We start from the raw sequence: 21,041 nt of genomic DNA on the forward strand, positions 1-21,041 counted from the left end.
TCCCGAGCAGGCTCCACGCTGCCAGCACAGAGCCCCATGCAGCCCTCAAACCCACGAAACTGTGAGACCACGACCTGAGCCAAAACCAAGAGTCCTAACCAACTGAGCCACCCAGGTGCCCCCTTTTCCAATTTCTTAAATGCATAAATGACCTGAAAAGACAGTAAAGAATTACAAAGATGTCACTCAAGGGGCACCTGGGTGGCTCAGTCAGTTGGGCGTCCGACATCCGCTCAAGTCATGATCTCACAGCTCGTGAGTTCAAGCCCTGCATTGGGCTCTGCTGACAGCTCAGAGCCTGGAGCCTGCTTCCGATTCTGTCTCCCTCTTTCTCTGCCCGTCCCCCGCTTGTGCTGTGTCTCTCTCTCTCTCTCAACAATGAATAAATGTGTGGGGGGGAAATGTAACAAAGATGCTACTCAAATGAAAAAAGAAGCCTGGGGGCTCCTGGGTGGCTCAGTCAGTTGAGCATCTGACTTCGGCTCAGGTCATGATCTCATGGTCTGTGAGTTCGAGCCCCGCATCAGGCTCTGTGCTGACAGCTCAGAGCCTGGAGCCTGTTTCAGATTCTGTGTCTCCCCCTCTGTCTGACCCTCCCTCCCTCATTCTCTCTCTCTCTCTCTCTCTCTCTCCCTCTCTCTCTGTCAAAAATAAATAAACATTGAAAAAAAGAAAAGAAAAAAGAAACCTGGAGTTAAGGAGCATGAATTATACTTTTGCGCTGGAGCGAGTCAGGGAAGTGTGAAACTCTTTTGACGGCCTCACGGCCAGGGGAGACAAATCAAAGCCTAGAGTGACATGGGAAAGAAAACTTGTAAGAAGATCCTCCTTACATAGGTGGAAGCCTCCAGGAGCTACACTGCTCAGGGGGTGAACACACTGGTAGAGGGGACTACAAGTGTGACCTCTGCTGGAATTTAAACTGCCTTAGTGATCTTGGCACCACAAGCCTTGAACTCCATTGAACATCATCCTTGACCAGCAAGGCTCGAAGAATGCCTCCTAAAGAAAGCTACCTTCTCCAAATTCTACACATGTTATTTCAAATATGATAACGGATACTCAAGCAAAGATAAACAGGCACACGAGACCACTAACCCTACCCGTGAAAACTAGCAAAACAACAGACCAGATACCGGATACAATGATTGCCATGATCAGACACACAGGAGAAAGCATCGATGTTTATTTCAGTGAACATAGTGACCATGGAAACATAGTGAAGGATTCTGGGGTAAGAAAAGTTTGGGTATATTAGATAGGAACAGAGGTCAGAGTGGCCAGAGAGTAGTTGCACTATGGGTTCTCCACTGTGACCCAGGCTTCAAACATGCCCCTCAGTCAGTGTTTAACGGTGGTCCCTCTCCTACTCAAACACCTCCCATGGCTCCCTATTGCCTACAGGATAAAAGCCCTTATTGGGCTGTGGGAGAACCCGCAATCAGCATGGCGGGGTGGGGCGTGGTCAGCTGGAAAGGCTGCCAGGGTCCTGGGCTCACACACCAGCCTCCCCTCCACCCCGCCCCTCGCCATCGCCCTCCCACTGCGTTCCCGCAGTCCCGAGCGCCCCCTGCTGGCTGTCAGTGGCGCCCAGGCAGAAGAGACCACACAGGTCTAGTCCTGGGAATCCGCCAGGGGGCGTGTGTAGGGTCGGGGTGGATCCCAAGCCAGGGGGAGCTGGCGGGTCACTGGGGGCCCGCGCTCAGCGGCTCCACCCGCAGCCAAAGCCCGCCCTCAGCGCGCAGGATGATCTCAGGCTTCCTGCGCGGCTCCTCCTTGTCGGGCAGGACCCGAAAGCGCAGCAGCGTGAGTGCCAGGACCACCTTTATCTCGGTCAGGGCGAACGTCTGCCCGATGCAGTTCCTGCGGGCGGCAGTGGGCACTCACTCGCCAGGGACCCCAGCAGGTCCCGTCGCGCCCCGAACCTGGCCCGGGACCGCCAGCCCTGCCCGCAGGGATACCGGAGGGGACTAACCGTGCCCGGGACCCCCATACAGGGGTCCCTGAGCTTGGCTCAGATCTCAGCCTTGAGCTCCCAGACAGAGGGAAGGGGCTCTGAGCACACCGTGGAGCCCTCCTTGGACCCAGCCACCCCCCACTGCCCAGGCCTTTACCCCCAACCTCTGGAGGAGTGGAGAGAAGGAGAACCATCCTCAACACCCCCTCTCCCGCCCCCACAGCCACGTCTGGGATCTCAGGCCCAGGCCCCTGCCCTCACCACCTCATCCCCACCTCAGATGCCCGCTGCGCTCACCTGGGTCCCGCGGAGAAGGGAATAAAAGCCAGGGAAGACCTTTCCTTGATGTTTTGTGGGTCAAAGCGGAAAGGATTGTATACCTGGGGGCGGAGAGAGGCGGGACTGTTGGATGGGGTTTCCCAGGACAGCCGGCTTTGGAGACACAGGTGTGCCTTTATGGAGGGAGCGATTTGCCAGGTCAAAACCCTGAGCCCTCCCTTAGGCCCCGCTAGGGAAGTGGCCAAGCATGAGGGTGGGTGGAGGGGAGGGAGGGGGAGGCAGCACCTCAGGGTCTGGCCACACGGATGGATTGCGGTGGGTCCCCAAAATACTAAGGAGGCAGACAACACCTGTGGGAAGGGAGGGGCCAGTCAGGAAGGGTTTCACCCTGCCTGATGGGCCCCTCTTCCTGCCCACGAGGCTCCTCCCCCTGGTGTTGTGGGCACCTTTGGGGATGACCCGGCCATCTGGGAGCACGACGTCCTGGGTACAGCAGCGGGAGATGGCTGTGACCGGGGGGTGCAACCGCAGACTCTCCTTGATGCACATGGTCAGGAAAGGCAACAGGGCCAGGTCGTCCCTAAGGAAGCCCCCTAACGATTAGCCAGGGATCGAATCAGACTCCCACAGACCTCCAGCTGCTCCCCGGATTCTGTGTCTCCCTCTCTCTCTCTGCCCCTCCCTGTTCTCTCTCTCTCTCTCTCTCAAAAATAAATATTAAAAAAATATATTTTTAAGTATTTCTGAACAAAGCCCAACATTCACACGGTACCTTTAAAAGTTAGAAAGTCTAAAGTTATACAATTTATTTAAAAAGCAAAAAAAAATCTCTTTGCTGGACTTACCAGGTTATTTGAACAAACAAAAGGCACCCTCCTAGGTGGAATACCTAATATAACGGTGTGGATTGTTTCTAAGTTAATTAATGTATCCAATGCACGCAATTAAAATCTAGTTGGTGTTTTTGGAGCTTAGCAATCTTATTCAGTTTGAAAAACTTAAAGTTCGGGGCGCCTGGGTGGCTCAGTCGGTTAAGTGGCCGACTTCGCCCCAGGTCATGATCTCGCAGTCCGTGAGTTCGAGCCCGCGTCAGGCTCTGTGCTGACAGCTCAGAGCCTGGAGCCTGTTTCAGAATCTGTGTCTCCCTCTCTCTGACCCTCCCCGGTTCATGCTTTGTCTCTCTCTGTCTCAAAAATGAATAAACGCTAAAAACAAATAGAACGAAAAAAACTTAAAGTTCAAAATCTATGTCGATTTAAAAGACCAAAGAAAGAGAATCCATTCACTTGATATTAAGACCCATTACAAACGTATGGTGATAATTAAAAAATTAAATTAAATTAAATTAAATTAAATTAAATTAAATTAAAAGGCAGCAAAGCACTGTCGCAAGAACAGGAAAACAGACCCACAGAACAACATAGAGAGCTCAGAGATAAGTACATGAATAGGTGAAAACGTAGCATCCGGTAAAGGAAGCCCCGCCACCCCCAGAAAAGGGATGGTTCAGACACAGACACAGACACCCCCACAGTCTCACCAACACACAGTCCAAAAGAACTGAAACATCATGCACTCCACATATAAGATGGGGTCTTCTCTTACACATGAAAGGTAAAGAAATAAGGGTAAAAGAAGATGTAATATAGAAGACACCTCTGTTACCTATGAGTAGGAAAGAATTCTTAAAGCCCCAAAACATAAAACAGAAGACAAAAAAAAGAAAAGGAAAAGAAAGGAAAGAAAGAACGAAAGGAAGAATGAAAGAAAGAAAGAAAGGAAAGAAAAGAAAAAAACAAGAGAGGAAAGAAAAAAGAAAAGAAAAAACATGCACAGAATTAAGAATTTCTGTTTAACAAAGCACTCCATTCTATGGAACAATTAACATTCAGATGAGAGATTCACATAAGATAGTTGCAATAAATATATAGATCTAGAAGAATATCTGGAATAGACAAGGAATTCCTACCAATCAACAAGAGAGATGGCAGGCGACTCAAAAGAGTAGACAAAGGACATGGTCTAGAAATTCATGGGAGCTCAAACTCAGAGATTTAAAACATGAAGAGATGGGGCGCCTGGGTGGCTTGAGCATATGACTTCCGTTTGAGCATATGACTTCGGTTTACATCGTGATCTCGAGGTCCATGAGTTCGAGCCCCGTGTCGGGCTCTGTGCTGAGAGCTCGGAGCCTGGAGCCTGCTTTGGATTCTGTGTCTCCCTCTCTCTCTGCCCCTCCCCCACTTGTGCTCTCTCTCAAAACTAAATAAATAACCATTGAAAAGAAATAACTAAATAAAACGTGAAGAGATGCTCCAAGTCGCCGATTACCAGAGAAATGGAAATTATATAGCAATGGGATGTTACCTCATATGTATTGGAGTTGAGAATTAACAAGGAGGGTGATGGCAAAGCCCGGCTGAGGCACCGGGGTGGGGGGACTCCACTCACTGACAGTAAAGGTATGGACAGGAGCCACCACTCTGCAAGGCATTGGCATGGTCAAGGAAAGGCGATGTGTGTTTCATGACCCAGCAAGTTGGCTCTCAGCCTAGGACCTGGAGAGATTCTCAGACAGGTAGATAAAGACATGAACACCAAGAGGTTCCTTGTGGTCATGAGATGGAAACCTCCTGGATATTTAGGTCCAAGGGACTAGAGAGGAACTTTCCACATGACAGTCCAAAGCAACAATCTAAATGTACATGGAACCACGGATGTCTGACAAAGTCATAGTGCTATGTTTCTGAGAAAGATAAGAACCAGCAGCAGATCTGTGATATAACACATATCTGTGAATTTTTAAATTTGTTTGAATGTTTATTTATTTTTTGAGCGAGAGAGACAGCATGAGCAGGGAAGGGGCAGAGAGGGAGAGGGAGACAGAGAATCCGAAGCAGGCTCTAGGCTCTGAGCTGTCAGCACAGAGTCCAAGGTGGGGCTCAAATTCATGAATCACGAGATCATGACCTGAGCCAAAATCAAGAGTCGGACGTCCAACCAACTGAGCCACCCAGGTGTCCCATAAACAAAATATTTTTAATAAATGAACCCATTACAAGAAAACAAACAAGTTTTACAGTTTAGCATTAGAATGGGAAGGGCCTTTCTAAGCATTGAAAAAAAAAACAACAGAAGCTATAAAAAAAAGTTAATAAACGTGACTCCAAATAAATGAACAAAAACTAAAATAAAGTCAAAAGTCAATCCAGGAAAGAATTTTTGCATAACAGAAAACGAACTAAGTTTCTTTACATGTAAAGAGTCCTCACAAATCCATTTTAAAATGAAAAACAGAAAAAACTCAAAGTGAAAAGGGCAAATTATGCAAATTGAAGCTTCACAGAAAAAGAAATATGCATGGTTCATAAACATGAGAAAATCGTGCTCAGTTTTACCCATTCTTAACGTGATACTCATTAGGACAATGAAGTATTATATTCACCTACCAGATTGGCAAGAGTTTCAGAATTTCATTATGCACACTGTCAGCAATGATGCGAGAAAATTGTCACTCTCAAAATCTGTCTAGAGGAGTGGATTTGTCAAGAGCGATTACATTGTGAAAACTCAAATGGTCTTTGATTCAACAATTCCACACCCAGAAATTTGTTCTGGAGAGACATCCTCACATGGGAGCAAAAATCCGTGTGTACATGGATGTTTGGTACATCATGTTTATTACAGCATAAGGCTCCAAACTATACAAATGCCCTCGGCAGGGGAATGTTTACATAATTATGGTACATCCATATGATGGAATACTACACAGTTATCAAAAGGAGGAAATACAGATCATTAGTCCATTCAAACACTGCGGGGAAAATCGGTACAGAGGTGCTGAAAAGCAATTCAGCAATATCTGTCATCACTGAAAATCATCACATAAACGTCCCCAACAGAGGGGTGAGCTGAATAAAGTGTGCGATTTACAATTAGAGAGGAGGCGAAAACAACTGTTGAGAGAAAAGAGAAAAGAACAAGTAACCAAATGTGTGTGTGTGTTTCTATTAAAACCATTATAACTATAGAAATACATAGCTACAAGACCTTCTGAAAAGTCTGAAAGGACATATGACCAATTGATGTCCCTGGAGACCCCTCGGGAGACAGGGGATTGATTAGGCTTGGGGAGACAGCAACAAAGGTGGACCTAACCTTCTCCGTAGTGTTGCATTTTGTGCAAGGAAAAGAAAAGAAAGGACTTCTTCCCATTATGGATTTTGTAATTCAAAATTAATTTCCCAAAACTTACATCTGGAGGGGAAAGGAAAAGATCTTGAAGTTATATTGTCAGTGTGCATGCCTGAATGCTCTGTGTTTTCTCTCAGCTGTGGAGAGAAAAGACTATGCGCAAAATGAGAGAGACTGTGGGCACATAGGTGTGGGCAGAGATGATCATTGGAAGCACACCAGAGATCATCAAAGGTGGGGATGGGATTGGGGTGCTGGATAAGGCAGAGGCTTGTGTGAGGTAAGGAAATTACTTACCCCTGTGCTCATTTTGCAATATATACGTATATCAAACCCTCGTGGTGTATACCTTGTGTTGTATACACAGTATTTTATGTCAACTATATCTCAAAAGAACCGAGATTGAAAAAAGACAAAGGCTTATTATATCCATTGTAAAGCATTTTGCACGATTTGAATTGTTACCAAATGCACTAAGTGTTTGAAATTGAGAGACACACACAAACACTTCTCCACTTCACACAACTGCTGTACTGAGCCCTGCCTTGAAGTTGAAGGCACTACCTCCAAACTGTTCAGTCCAACATCTCCTCCCCATCCTTCAGCCCTTGGCCCCAAATCTCCCTGGGACCCCCAGGCTCCACCTCATCCCCTCCAGTTTGCAGATATGTTTCATTCGAATATCTGACTTGTCTCTCCCCTGCTCAAACATCTCCCATGGCTCCCCACTGCCTTCCGAAATTAGTCACGAATCTCCCTTCAAGAAAGAACGTGATGTCCAGCTCCAAGGAGTGCAGTCGGCTGACAGCCTCCAGTTAGAGGGTCTCTGGGCTCTGCAGCAGCATTCAAGCCAAGACCACACCCTCTTGGGCAGGTCCCAGCCACTGAGAGAGCATGGTGGGCCCCTAACTTTATGATCACTTCTGCCCAGTGTGAGACTCCCTCCCTGAGAGCAGTATCCCTGAACACTTTTATCTTTTATCCAATACTGGCTTCCCAGAGGACTTGAACTGACACCTTTGGAAAATCTTCACGTGGTTTCCAAAGCAGACCAAGAAGGGCTTCCATTACCAACTACCAGCTCCAGCCTCACTGGGAGCCTCTCAGATGCTTCACACTGTAAATTTCACAAGGATCCAGCCACGTTTACTTCCTCCCAAACACGCCAGGCCCACCGCTGCATGCCTCCATCGGGGCCTTTGCACAAGCTGTCTGTAAGGCCTGGAGCACTGCCCACTACCCAGTCCCAGAGGGCTGAATTCATATTTGCTTCTTTGCTACCCAGCCTCACCCCCTTCTTTCCTCCACGATCCAGCCTTGACCAAGTAGGACTTGAATGGGACTGGACATGGAGTTGACAAGGGCCGGCAGTGCAGACATGTTTACTGAACCAAGCAATGAGTAACGATTTTACCCTCAAGGACCACTTGTGAATCCCTGGAATAGATAGTAGGTGGGAATTAGATATAAGAGCAAAAATTAAGAGCAGGGGTCTTTAGTGGAAATGTGTAACTTCAGGCAGAAAAGCAAGGGAGAGAAGTTCATTTACTGAACGCACACTGGATGGCATCTGTTCTACACACACTGCCACGGTTCTCCAAGCAGCCCTTGGAGGAGACATTCCCTTACCTGTTCTGCCCCCATTTCCAGAGGAGAAAAGTGGCACTCAGAAAAGGGAATTGGTTTTATTCAAGTCACATAGCAAGCAAGCAGGGCAATAAATGTGGACACTCCAACCTTTCTGTTGCATAAGCTTGCTTTCCCCTGCTCTCCAGGCGGGGTACCATACCCTTGCCTCTGGGTGCTGCTCCTAGTCTCTCTAAGCAACAATGACACAATCAACAAAAAGTTCTTTCCCCTTCCCCAGCAGGGGAGCAGAGCCAATGAGAGGGGTTCCAGAACAGGACATGAGGACCCGCACTCACCATTCAATCTCTTTAGGCTCACGGTCCCTCAGGATCTCTTGCACCTCCTGCCGACAGCGCTCCTGATACTCTGGGTGCTTCGCAAGGTTGTACAGGACCCAGGAGAGACCACTGGCCGTGGTGTCATGGCCTGAGAGGCAGCCAGACAGGCTTGGGTCTCTGGGCTTGTTCAGCACCAGAGGGCGGACAGCGCCCTTCGTTAGGGCCCTCAGGGAGGATGGGGAAGGTGCAGTGGGATGGGGTGGTCCAGGGCCCACCTGCCAAGTACCTGGGATTGGACAGACTCCTACCCCCTGCACTCCCACACTGGGATGCTTACCCCCAAACATGAAGGTGTCAGCTTCAGCTCGGATATCCTCATGGGACAGTTCCTTCCCATCTTCATCCTGCAGAAAGGGCACGACCTCCTGAATCACACCGGCTCGGAGGGCACCTGAGTCTCGCCTGAAACAGTCCCTCAGGCTCCATCAACAAAGCAGGATTCGTCCCTCATCATCTCTAGAGCCCTATCCCACAGGTCTCCCTGTCTCCAGCTTTCTTTTCCCAAGCAGCCTTCTACAAAGTCACGTCTCAAACATATCCCTGACCTGTCTCTCCCTTCCTCAAGCACCTTCCATGGCTCCTCAGTACCCGCTGGGTCAAGTCCAAGTTCTCCCATCTGACTTTTGAAGTCAAGGTCCATTGTAACTCTTGAATTCTGATCCCAGGGAAGCCCACCTTGGCCAGCAGGAGCACATCAATGAAGTCCAAAGTCTTGGCCTTAGCCTTGGCCTTGAGGAAGTCATGGGAGCCCTCAGTAAGGAGGGAGCAGCGCCGCTCCTGGATGATGGCATCTGTGAAGTTGTGCACCAGGTCACAAGCCCTGCGGAAGCGCCGCCCATCAGGGGTGAGGTAGTACAGCAAGTCCGGGTGCAGGAAGATCTGCCTCTGTCGTTTCACCACAAGGGCGCTGAGCTCCAAGATGGCAGCAATATATTCACTGGGGCTCCTGAAGGGTCAGGCCATAGAGAACAGCTCCTTAACCCACATGAGGCCCTAGGAGTGCCTTCCAACCAGAACCTCAGAAGCATGTCCCTGCAAAACAGAGTGTCCTCCAGACATGCTTCTCTCTCCACCTGCCATGTCTGTAAATGGAATCATGGCCCAGACCCTGGGCAGACCTTGGGTATCACACTCATCTCTCTTCTGTCTTACACAGTATCTGCCCCTGCCCATTCTACTTAATTTCCCCCAAATCTGCCCCATTTTTGCCACCACATTCAAACTGCCTCCTCCTCAGATTCTGTGTCTATGTGACAGGTGGACCTCTCTAGAGTCCGATGTCCAAGAACAGCTTTGACCATGGCCTTCTTCTGCTCAAACTCCTCCCACATTCCATCCCTGGAAACCTCAGAATAAAGCTCAGAGCCTGTTGCTTCACTTTTGAATATCCTGAAGATTAGCACCGCATGCCAACCCTCCAATCACATTCCCAAGGTGGCACATGCTTTATTCATCCTAGTCCTGTTGGCCTTTACCAAACATTTTTGCTTACCTGAAACCTTACCTTTCTCTTTCCCTTCCTTGTCCTTCTTTGTCTCACTCTGATCCATCTCCTCCCGGAAGTCCCATCTGATCGCCCTGGCCAGCCCTCCCTTCTCCATCTACTCCCTTGGGTCTACGGTTCATGTTCCCAGGTCCTGAGAAAGCACTCACTCCTGGCAATTGCTGTCAAAACTGAAGACACATTTCTGCAGACTGTCCAGGGTCATGAGGCTGATGTGCTCAAACATGTCCAATCGGGTGCTGCCCTCTGAGACTAGGCGCTTCCACTTGGCCTGGACAGACAAAGGGGCAAATCTGGGGCAGGGACCTACCTCCCCTGAGCTCCCCCTCAGTCGCAATCTCCAGGATGGACTCCCCCAAACCCAGGCTCCTGGTCCTCCACCCCAGGCACCCATCTCCAGGGAGGATCAGGCTTGGGTGGGAATAGAAACTCTTACTATTAAGACCCAATAGCTGGGGGTCAGGAGACCTGACTTCAAATCCTGACTCTGCTTCCTACACCCCTGTGTGCCCTTGGTCAACTCACTACTGCCCTCTGGACTCCACCTGTCAAAGCTTCAGTAACAGTTAAGATGACTTGCTCTGTTGTCAGACAAACCAGGTTGGAATCCCAACTCCATTTATTAGCTCACTTGCTAGCTGTGTGATTGGAGCATGCTCCCTAACCTCTCTGAGCCTCAGTTTCATCACCTGTAATGAGACAATAATCATCATCTCTACCTTATATGGTTGTGGAAATGAAATAAGACAACGTGTGCAATAGAACTGGTGCATGAGGGGCAGTGGGGAGGCTCAGTCGGTTACGTGTCCAGCTTGGGCTCAGGTCATGATCTCATGGTTCCTGATATACACCAAGAGTTAAGTAACCATTAGCTATCACCCTCATCTTCATCATTATCATAGAGGTAGGCGACTGCTGCAAAAATGTCTCCATTTTTTCATCCCTCCCTGTACCTTCACCCTTTGCAATGAGGTTTGGCAGATCTTCCATTAGGAGGTAACACCTCCTTCTCCAGCTCTTGAATTGGAGCTGGATGTGGGACTTGCTTCCACCAACAGAAGAAGGTGGAGGTCCTGGTTGCCTGTTCTGAAACTAGGCTTCAAGAGGTACTGCATGTTTCTGCTTGTTCTCTTGGAGCCCAGGGTCTACCATGCGATCAAGCCTAGGCTAGCCTACTGGAAGATGAGGGACAAATGCAGGAGTCTGGTTGTCCCACCAAGGCCATCCTAGACTAGCCAACCATTAGCCAAGCCCCAAATATGTGGCAGAGCTGAGCCTGGGAAAGCAGAGCTGTCTCCCAAAACCAGCCATGGCCACAGACACGTGAGTGATTCCAGCCAAAATAAGAACTATTCTCCAGACTCATCATTTGGCGAGCAATAAAACACAAATCCTTTCAACCTCATGAGCTTTAAGGTGCAGTTCAGTGAACAAAGAGCTACCATACAATCTTCATCATTAGTGTCTCAAGTTTCACAGAGTTTCAGTGAGGCAGATTAGAAGCTAACACCTTCTGAGCACCTACCATGTGCCAGGACCATGATTCCATTACATCATCTTGACCACCCTTTAAGAAGGGCTTATAATCCTCACTTGACAGATGGGGAAACCGATGCTTGGAGAAGAAATAGAATGGCCCGAAAGTGATCTAGCAAGGCCAGGTCTCGAGGCCACTCCCCTTTTCCCCAGGCTCCAGCCGGGGCCCTGGGTTTCAACTCACATGCATGATGTCTGCACTTTTGTTGAAAATCTTCACATAGGATTTCAAGATTTCAAAGTGGAAGGCAGGTGTCAGCAAACGACGGTGGTGGCTCCACTTGTCACCAGCAGTCAGCAGGAGCCCATCCCCTAGTAGAGGCAGCCACGAGGAGTAGGCAAGGGCAGTGCTTTCCCCTGAGACCCCAAGGTTGTCCCCAACCTCCTTCACTTAACAGTTACTCACCCAGCCAGGGCCTCAGGAATCTGTAGAAAAACGTATCCCTGGGCACGATGGTGGCTGGCAGGAGACACAGATCATCAGGGGCCATAGAGAAGACGCAGGGATGGGCTTTGGGTTTGGGGGTGGAGGATCCAAGCCAGGGGAATGCATACCCCCTCCAACCTCCATAGTGGGAATTGTATAGTGCAGAGTGGGGAGGTGAGGGGGGACAAGACCAGGCTGCAGCACACAGCAGAGCAAAGGCAGAGCCCATGGACCTACACATAGGTACTTAGATGCTCCCGACAATACGGCACAACACACCCAACATGCCTTGACATGGCTCCTTGCCGGTCCAACATGTTCGAAACACCCAAGCACCAATCAGCACTCCAGGAAATGCCTTTACAGGGACCTAGGACATCACACCTGTCCCAGAACCCTCTGACATCTCCTGGGACTTCTGACATGGCCCCAACACATGGTAACGTGCCCTGACACGAAACAACATGCCTAACACACACTGGCCTCAAGCAGCATCCTCTGAATGGACCCAAAGACAATCTGACATGACCTCAGTGTGTCTCATAGACGGACCCTGGCAGGACTTAAATATGGTCCCACTAATGTCCCAGACATGGCCCAGGTGTGACCTAGCCTTTCTCAGGATTCTCTTCCATCCCATAGTTATCATCAAGTGCTTAGGCTCAGGGGCTCCTCTGTCCTTAAGAGACCAAACAATGTTGCCACCTCAGATGCTGAGCTCCCCCCACCACAAAGAGCTGCCACTGCTCCCTCGTGCCTCTAGACCAGCTCCCCACAACACTCTGTGGATCTTCCCCCACAACACTCTGGCCATCTCCCTACCCCAAATCCCCTTCCAACTAAAGGTCCCTCCTACCAGAGGCAGTTAGGGCAGCCAAGAACACACAGAAGAAGTAACAGAAAGCCTTCGGCATGCTATGTGACCTTGAGAAGTTTTTAAGCCTCCTGGAGCCTCCGTTTCCTCACCCAGGAAATGCCCCCCTAGCAGAGATGCCAGTGAATGGACATCTGTGGTATCTGCCTATCCATCCCCTTCTGGAACTAACACCTCGCTCCTCTTCCTCCTTCAGTCCAAGTAGCTAGGGAGGGTGGCCATGCCACTCCATCCTCCGTTCCAGAGCTGAACATATGACCCTAACCCTTAACAATCAAGTTGCGTTGGCTAGACGAACAATTGGTCCCTGTGACCCAAGCCAGGCCAATTTAAGAGAATCCTGCAACTCTTTCTGGGTCTGCAGAGAATGAGCTCACATTTCCATGGGTGTTGAGCTTCTTAGACTCATCTTTGTCAGCATGAGAGTGAAGCTGTCACCGAGGAACACAGAACTACAAGAGAGAGACAGATTCTCAAGGGCACTGTTTGAAGACTGGATCCAACCATGCCTGAAGAGAACATTCCTTCAGTTTTTCAGTCAATAGATTCCCTTTCTTCTCTTAGACCAACATTGCTGAATTTCCACCACTCAAAATTGAAAACGACTGGGAACCAGAGAGAGCCAGGGACCTGCCCAGAGTCGCCCAGCAGGTTAATGGCAGGTCTCCATCAATACTACCCACTTCCCTGCTCAACCTGGTCTGTCCAGAGGTGCGAAGAACTGGGAACAGGGACAAGGGAATGCCTGGGTCGGGTGCTCCTGCGAGAGATACCTGGGGCCTGGAGCAGGGGGGCAACGAATTTAGGGTGGACGAACCGCAGAACTGGGTAGATGGGCCCCATCCACCACAGGTGAACATCACGGAAGCTGTGGCTCAGACTCTCCCTGAACCTCAAGCCTTCTTCATTGCTCTTTACCTGGGGATGGCAGGGTGGAGGAGGAAGGCCAGGTCAGGTAGCAGCCCCAGAAGCTTCCAACTGCCCACTGCATCCCCCCTTCTGCCTGCATTATTAGTCTACACCTCTACATCTCACCAAGTCAGCTTCCCTTTGTTGGTCTGTTTGTCTCTTTTTGTGTGTCTATCTATGTGCCTCTCCCTCTCCCTTCACTCTCACAATCTTCATCTGTTTCCTTAGGTAGGTGAGAGACAGCCAGATGATAATTGCTAGATGATGGAGAGCTACATGATGATGATAGATAGATAGATAGATAGATAGAGATAGAGAGATAGATAGAGATAGATAGATGATAGAGAGATAGATACATAGGGAGAGAGAGAGAGTGAGGGGGAAAGAGAGAAGAGGGATGACAGATAAATGGGAAGATAGTTGGATGGATGCATGAACAGACAGACAGACAGATGGACAGACAGATAGATGGATGGATGGATGGGTGGATGGATGGACAGACGTATGGATGCATGCATGCATTCATGCTTGGGTGGATGGATGAAGAGAGAAAGGAAAGACATGAGAGATGGATTGGTAGATGATAGATGATATGTGTTTGTGTATGTTTCTTTTACATTCTCTGTATGTCCTCTCTGACTCCCTCACTTTTTCTCTGTACCTCTCTTTCTTCACCTCTATTTCTCTCTCTATCTCTCCCACTCCCCATGTCTGTGTCTCCTAACCTCTACACCCTCCATGGCTCCCCAGAACCCTCAGAATAAACCCCCTGCCCCCACACAGTCCTGCAGCCCCGCTGTCTCTGCTGTCCCCTCCACCTTCTCCCTGCCTCTCACCAGCATTGCTCTTTATGCACTCAACTCATGGTTGCTCAAATCCCTGGTGCTCGCAAGGCAGTGGGGTGGCTCAGTTGGTTAGGCATCTGATTCTTGATTTTGGCATGGGTCATGATATCACAATTCATGAGTTCAAGAGCTGAACCGACACTGTGGAGCCTGCTTGGAATTCTCTCTCCCACCCACTCTCTCCCTCTGCCCCTCCCCCACTCATGCATGTTCTCTCTCTCTCTCTCAAAAAATAAATTAACTTTAAAAAAAACAGGTGTTTGCTCTGTCGCCTACAGGCCTCTGAGTGGACTATTCCTCTCCACAGTATATACTTTCTCTTCTTTTCTTAAAAAATTCCTACCCATCAGTCCAGACCCCCTTCCAACAACTCCTTCTCTAAGAAGCCTCCCAGCCTACCCAAACAGCAGATGCCTTGCTTCCTCTCTGAGTTCCCCTTACCCCTGTCTCTCCGTCAGACCCACTCTGACCACACAGGATTGAGGGTGTCTCTAGTTCTACATGTCAAGATTGGGGTTTCCCCAAGACATTACCTGGGACTGAGCCTCCCCAAGGACACTCCTGAAGCAGTGTCCAGAAGAAAGCAATGACCAAGGTCACCCAAGAGCAGAAAGGACCTTGGAATCCACAGGGACCTCACAGAAGCCTGGCAGGGAGGGGTACGTGGCCCTCAGATGCTGCCACAGTGCCCATGGCCACATATTCCAGATGGGTACCTGTGGCATGATGACAGAGCAGGCAATGCCACGGTGGCAAGAAATGCTGGGAGCCCAAGCAGATCATAAACATGGCGAGTAGGCAGCCACCAGCTGAATTAAGACCCTCAAGCCCTGCTCTGTGGGGTGGACCTACAAGCAAGACAGGGGCCATCACCTCCACAGAAGGAGCCACGGCAAGTTCCCCTGCAACCTCTGCAGTGGTCAGTGTGTACAGACTCTGCATAGATGGAGGGGATCTCTGTTTCTTCCTGCTCCTTCCCATGGGGACAGAGGGATCCCGAAAGACTCTCCATGTCCCAAGGGTCCCTCCCAGGACACAGGGAGAAGACATGCTCTCTGCCCCCAGAGAGGCCGACCTTGGCGTGAGAAGTCAGATCTTTCTTCTCCTGGGAGTCGTTCCAATCTCAGGGAGGTGCCCACGGGAACAGCAGGGTGGCCTCACATTTTGTACTGGGGCTTGTTCCCCTGTCCTGTCATGCCCTAGCCAGTCCACACAGCTGCCCCCCGCTCCCCAGAGGGTGAAGGTATGCAGACCTTCCAGCTCTGACAGACCCCAGGACACAGGTGTGAGCTCTGCCCATCAGTCAGGAGGGCAGCTCCCACCTACGTCCTCTTCTGCCCGCTAGCTTGCATGGTGCATCCCATCTGTCTGTCTGTCTGTGTGTCTACCTGTCTATCTACCTCTACCTATGAACCTATGGACTATATGAACCTATCCCCTGAACCTATGGACTCCCCCATCAGCCGTGCCTTTTACAAATGAAGAAACCCAGGCTGCGTCCCCCAAAAGGAGAAGGAGGGGGGCTTGCCTCCCAGTGAGGCATCCTCTCTGATCCCACGTGAAGCCCCATCCTGGCCTGACAAATACTTCCAGGTGCTCCAGAGAGGTGAATACAAGTCATTTTCACTTTTGGGACTGTTCCCTGCTCCCTAAGAACCCTGAGGCATTTGAGGAGATTGGCCCAGAGAGGGAGAGTGACTCAGCTGAGGTCACACAGCAAGTGGGACTGGAGGAAGGAAGAGTGACCAAGACCAGCCTCCATGGCCAAGCCCTCATAGGAGGTGTAGGAACTGTAATTTTATAACATTCCTGCAACCTCCATAACTTGCTGAGAAATTGCCAACACCCAGAATATCAGGTAACATTCAGGACAAGCTTAGGGCATCCTGTTGTATAATGAGCTGGTTTGTGGGGTGGCCGGGGTGCAGCTGGCCCCTGTCCCTGTGGCATTGGATGACCAAGGGAGGTGATGGTAAGTTCATCCAAACCTAGAACAAGGCCTCCACCATGACATTATCACACAGTTATTAAGTGCCAACTGTATGTCAGCTCCTGAGCCGGGCATTACAGATATCAATCTATCCCCAGTGCCCCTGTCTAGTGAGAGAGAGAAAAAGAGAGATAATAAACAAATAACTGGACAATTAACTGTTTGAGTGTTAGCAGGACCAAGTCACAGGTCAAGGTCTAGGGGGGGAAGTCAAGGGAGGCTCGTAGAAATTACACCTGAGCTGAAAATGCAACCAGAAAAGGAGGGATCGACCCAGAGGCTACAGGAAGGGAAGCCCTTCCAGGCAAAGGAGCAGCACAAGCAAAGGGCCTGAGGTAGGAAGGGTTTGGCTCGTGGAGGAGAGAAAGCAGGAGCTTGGAGGGTCCAGGGTGTGCACGGGGCCAGGAGGGCAGCAGAGCCTGGCCAGGCAACACGTGGTCTGTCTCTAGAATGATGATGAGTCTTACAGAATGGTTTTCAGCTGAGTAGTGGTGTTAAGAGAAGTGAAATTTCAGAAAAACCTCTCCAGGGTTAAAGACAGAAAGGACCACAGGGGAGACTGGGGCTGGAGAGCTGGAAGCTTATAATTCCTTTGTGGTGGGAGTTGATGGCCCCCTTGGGAGTCAGAGCCCCCCCAGGTGAGGCAATGGCCTGGGGAGCCAGAGAAGAGGACGGGTGGGTTAGGACCCTGAAGGCTCCCCGCATGGAAAGGTGGGGTGAGGAAGAGCCAAGTGGAGACCAGGGCCAGGTGGTGTGCGAGAACCCAGAGGACAAGCAAGTTCTGGGCAGCTGCCATGGTCAGCAGGGCCAGATTGCTTCCGGGGGGTGATGAGGTCATGGTCATGTCCTGGAAACATGACAGGGGTGGGAACCAGGCAGGAGTGGGTGAAGACGGGCAGACGAGATGCCGGCACTGAGTGAAATAGGTTTGGTCACAAAGGTCAAGGCCAGGGTGATTCCTTCTGAAAGGGGAAGTGGTAAAGTTTTATGCCAGTTGGGCAATGGGGCCCGTTGATGTATCTTGGGAGTGAAAGGCAAGATCACAAAAAGGAGGCAGAGGAAAAGGGCGCACAGCCCACTGCTCTCCTCCAGCCCAGCAGCACCCCATGGCGGGAGAGGGGAGCAGAGGTCAGAACTGATTCCTTTGGGGAAGCCAAACCCCACAGAGGCGATGTGTTTGCCTGAGGCCAGCAAACATGGGCCAGGCAGGGAGCGGACCGTGCACGGTGGCCCCTGGCAAGATTGTGGGGACACCGGGGAACTTGGCTCTTTGCAGCCCTTCTCTGCTGTCCCAGACCCCAGCCCCACCTCAGGTCCCAGTTCCCCACCCCTGGGAAAGTGCATCCACCCCGATGCCCCAGGCCCGTCCTGCCACCCACACTCACCAGTCCCAGGTGACCCCAAAACCAGCTCTGTTTCGGGGGCTGTGGGAAACACCGGAGGCGGCAGCAGGTGTCATAGAAGCTGTAGCTCCAGGCCAGGACGCGGGCCAAGAGCCAGGAGACCCCCACCAGCAGCAGGAGCAGCCATGGGGAGGCTGCCACCTGCCCAAGTCCCAACCAGGACAGGCTCAGCATCCTGGAGGCAGAGGGGACAGATTTTCCTGAGGCCGAGGAAATGGGCCCAAGGGTGAGCTCTCTGGACTCTTCAGGAACAGAGGGAGAGCCCCTCCCCCACACCGGGATGGGAGGGGCAGGGAGAGAGAAGGGTAGGCATGGTGAGTGCTCAGCACTGGGCAAATGGTGATTCAGAGAGGGGAGGAGGACTTAGACAATTCCAGAGGGAGAGGCAGAGTGAGTGAGAGGGAGAAAAAGAAAGACAGAGACACAGAGAGATAGCTAACCACCCACCAGTTGCCACACTGCTCTCAGCGGCTCTCTGGAGCCACCCCACCCTTGGGCAGCATCCTTTGCTACCCAGGATCAAGACCCCCCAGCCAGGTACCTTCAGACCACGGCAGCTTATCCACACAGCTTCCTCTCCCCGCTCTTGGAAAGTCTTTGTCCCTGGCGCCTGACCTAGGGGACACTGGCAGTGGCCAGGCTAAACCAGCCAATTCCTGCTGCCTGCTTACCTCCTCCCCACCTGGCCGTGGCCCAACTAGTAGGTGGGGGAGGGGACTTCCGTGTTATAAAGAGAGTATGGGATTGGATCCTCAGAACTCAGCACCTCCCATGTGGGGGTGAGGGATCTGTGGAGGGATGGGCAAAGTGACTCCTGGGCGCCAAGCTAACAGCCACCACTGCCCTTTCAAGGCCAGCAGGGCACAGCAGGGAAATGCTTGAACGTGAGAGTTAGGTGCCATGGGGGCAGGGTCCAGCCAAGCCTAGTCTCAAAACATCTCTGGGGCTCCTTCCACATATGAGGCAGGTCAGAGGCATGCACCATTTCCCAGAGCAGAATCAGGAAGCCTCGGGTCTCCGGGCTGCACAGCCTGGCAGGAGTTCAAGCCCGGCCTCCAAGCAGCCTAGGGCCTGGGCTGACACAAGACCACAGGGGGCAGGAACAAAAAGCCCTTCTGGCTGGGGTTTACCCTCATCAGACTCAGGGGGTAAAGGGCCCAGTGGAAAGTAGGCACCTGGAGGTGAGGGGGTAAGGCTGCATGAGGCCAGGAGAGGGAGGGGGGCCCAGACAGAGCTGGGAGACCCTGCACGCAGTTCAGCCCCCCCCCTGGCTGTGACCTTGGGCTGTGCCGGCCCTCTCTAGGCTCAATCTTGCCATCTGGGAAATGGGATGTCAGATGAGGGCCTGAGAGGGGGACAGAAGACGGTTCCACAGGAAGGTAGGAAAGATCAGGGACCCCCAAAAAAGATAAGTGGCCAAGAAAGAGCTCGTGACTAGTGTGTGCTGCTCTGTGCCAGCGTTCCACGTAAAGTAAACCTACTGTTTGCAGAAGACTGTCTGTTAAGTGCGCCTACTATGTACTGGGTACCACAAAAAGTGTGCCACAGTGTGTTGGGAATGATACATGAAGTGTGCCTACCACAAGCCAGGTACGTCGTATAAAGTACACCCACTGTGCGCCCCTTCTGTTTGACACAAATCCTATCAACTGTATGCCAGGTGTTGACCTAAAGCATGCCTACATGTGCTGGGGACCCTCTACAAGGCATGCCTACTAAGTGCTAGGTGCTCTCCATAAAGCACACCTACTGTGTGTTGGGTGTTCCATGAAAAGTATACCTACTGTGAGCCCGGTGCCCTCTTAGAGCTCTCCTACTGTGTGGCAGGTGCTTTACGTAAAATAAGCATACTCTGTGCAAAGTACTTTACATAAAACATGCCTACTGTGTGCCATGTACTCTTTGCTGTGTACTCTGCAAAAACCTTGACTACTGTGTGGCAGGTGCTCGACATTAAGCATGCCCACTGAGTGCCAGGTACTGTGCATAAAATGCTCCTTCTGTGTGCCAGGTACTCTATGTGAAGTAAACCTATTGTGCACCAGATATTCTGCCAATGAGATAATGCAACATCTCTGCCCCCTCTCCCCCTGAGCCCTGCCAACTCTCTGGGCCAGTGGCCTGGAATCAGAGAGAGAGAGATCCAGGCGATGACATCCATAGGAGGGAAGATGCCTATTGAACAGCAGAGCAAACTGAGGCTCAGAGAAAGCAAGCCTCTGCCCAAGTTGCAGAGCTGGGAGGATCCCAGGTCTGCCACACTCCCACGCCCGGGCCAAGCTTGGCAAAGCTACTGAGCAGGGGACGGCCCAAGAGTCATCCTGACACGGGCAGAGTGCTGTGAAGACCCCAAACCTCCCTCTCCCTCCGGCCAGGGGGTCCAGGTGGCTGGTCCTGAAGCCCTCCGTGGGGTGGGTAGCACCCTTTTCCCACCCCACCCCCAGATTTTTGCCCCCTCCATGGAGGCAGCCCTCCCCTGCTGGCAGGCCAATCCATATCAGGGCCTGGAGGCAAGGTCAGAGTACAATGATCCAGGCAGAATCCTGGACACACAAGAGAAAGAGCACCCAGTGCCTAGAGTGGCTCAGCTCACTGTGCACCTACTTTGTGCCCGGAATGGGCAGGCAGCTACAGCAGGAATGGCATTTGTCCACATGAGCCACGATCCCATTTTAAGCCCTGTAGATACATTATCCACGATTTTCTCCCTATTGTACAGCTCTCCCAAGTCACATAGCCGGTGGAGCCGGCCTGGGCACCGGGGCAGCCCCACCTTCCCACTAGGCGCCCTGACCCACTCAGCCACGCTCCTTCCCCTCTGCAGATGGGCATTTCGTTAGCGCCACCTCCTAAGATAGCAGGAATAATTTTAAAAGCCGACGCACGTAAAACACATAGGACAGAAGAAGGGCGGGCTTAGTACATGCCACTCACTGTTCTCGCTGCTGTTGTTGTGGTGCAATTTTCCAACAGCCCCACAATTCACGAGCCCGTTTTGACAGAGGAGGAACCAGAGATTGAGACAGGTGAGGCAACTTGCTACAGCCCCACAGCTAATGAGGTGAATATGACAGCACAGACGGCAGCAGAGCCTAGAACATAGTACGTGCTCATTACATATCTGGGGATGAAAGAAAGGTTTGCAGCCATGAGTTC

At 51.1% G+C, this 21,041-nt stretch overlaps 1 protein-coding gene across 1 annotated transcript; it reads right to left on the bottom strand.

The window, feature by feature from the left end:
• Window positions 1–1,556: 1,556 nt before the first annotated feature.
• LOC124522909 (cytochrome P450 4F3-like) lies at window positions 1,557–18,059 on the bottom strand. Its single transcript, XM_047094594.1, has 12 exons — window positions 17,868–18,059; window positions 13,512–13,656; window positions 11,844–11,897; window positions 11,622–11,749; window positions 10,051–10,172; window positions 9,073–9,343; window positions 8,675–8,741; window positions 8,356–8,485; window positions 2,683–2,816; window positions 2,522–2,586; window positions 2,255–2,337; window positions 1,557–1,863 (listed from the first exon to the last, which is right to left on the bottom strand). Exons 1-12 carry the CDS (start codon window positions 18,057–18,059, stop codon window positions 1,686–1,688), a joined length of 1,569 nt encoding a protein of 522 aa, XP_046950550.1. The 3' UTR covers window positions 1,557–1,685.
• Window positions 18,060–21,041: the final 2,982 nt, after the last annotated feature.

Source organism: Lynx rufus, unplaced genomic scaffold (assembly GCF_022079265.1).
Source record: "Lynx rufus isolate CCGP_SWC_20201006 ecotype Redwood Valley unplaced genomic scaffold, mLynRuf1.p SCAF_4, whole genome shotgun sequence".
NCBI classification, from domain to species: domain Eukaryota; kingdom Metazoa; phylum Chordata; class Mammalia; order Carnivora; family Felidae; genus Lynx; species Lynx rufus.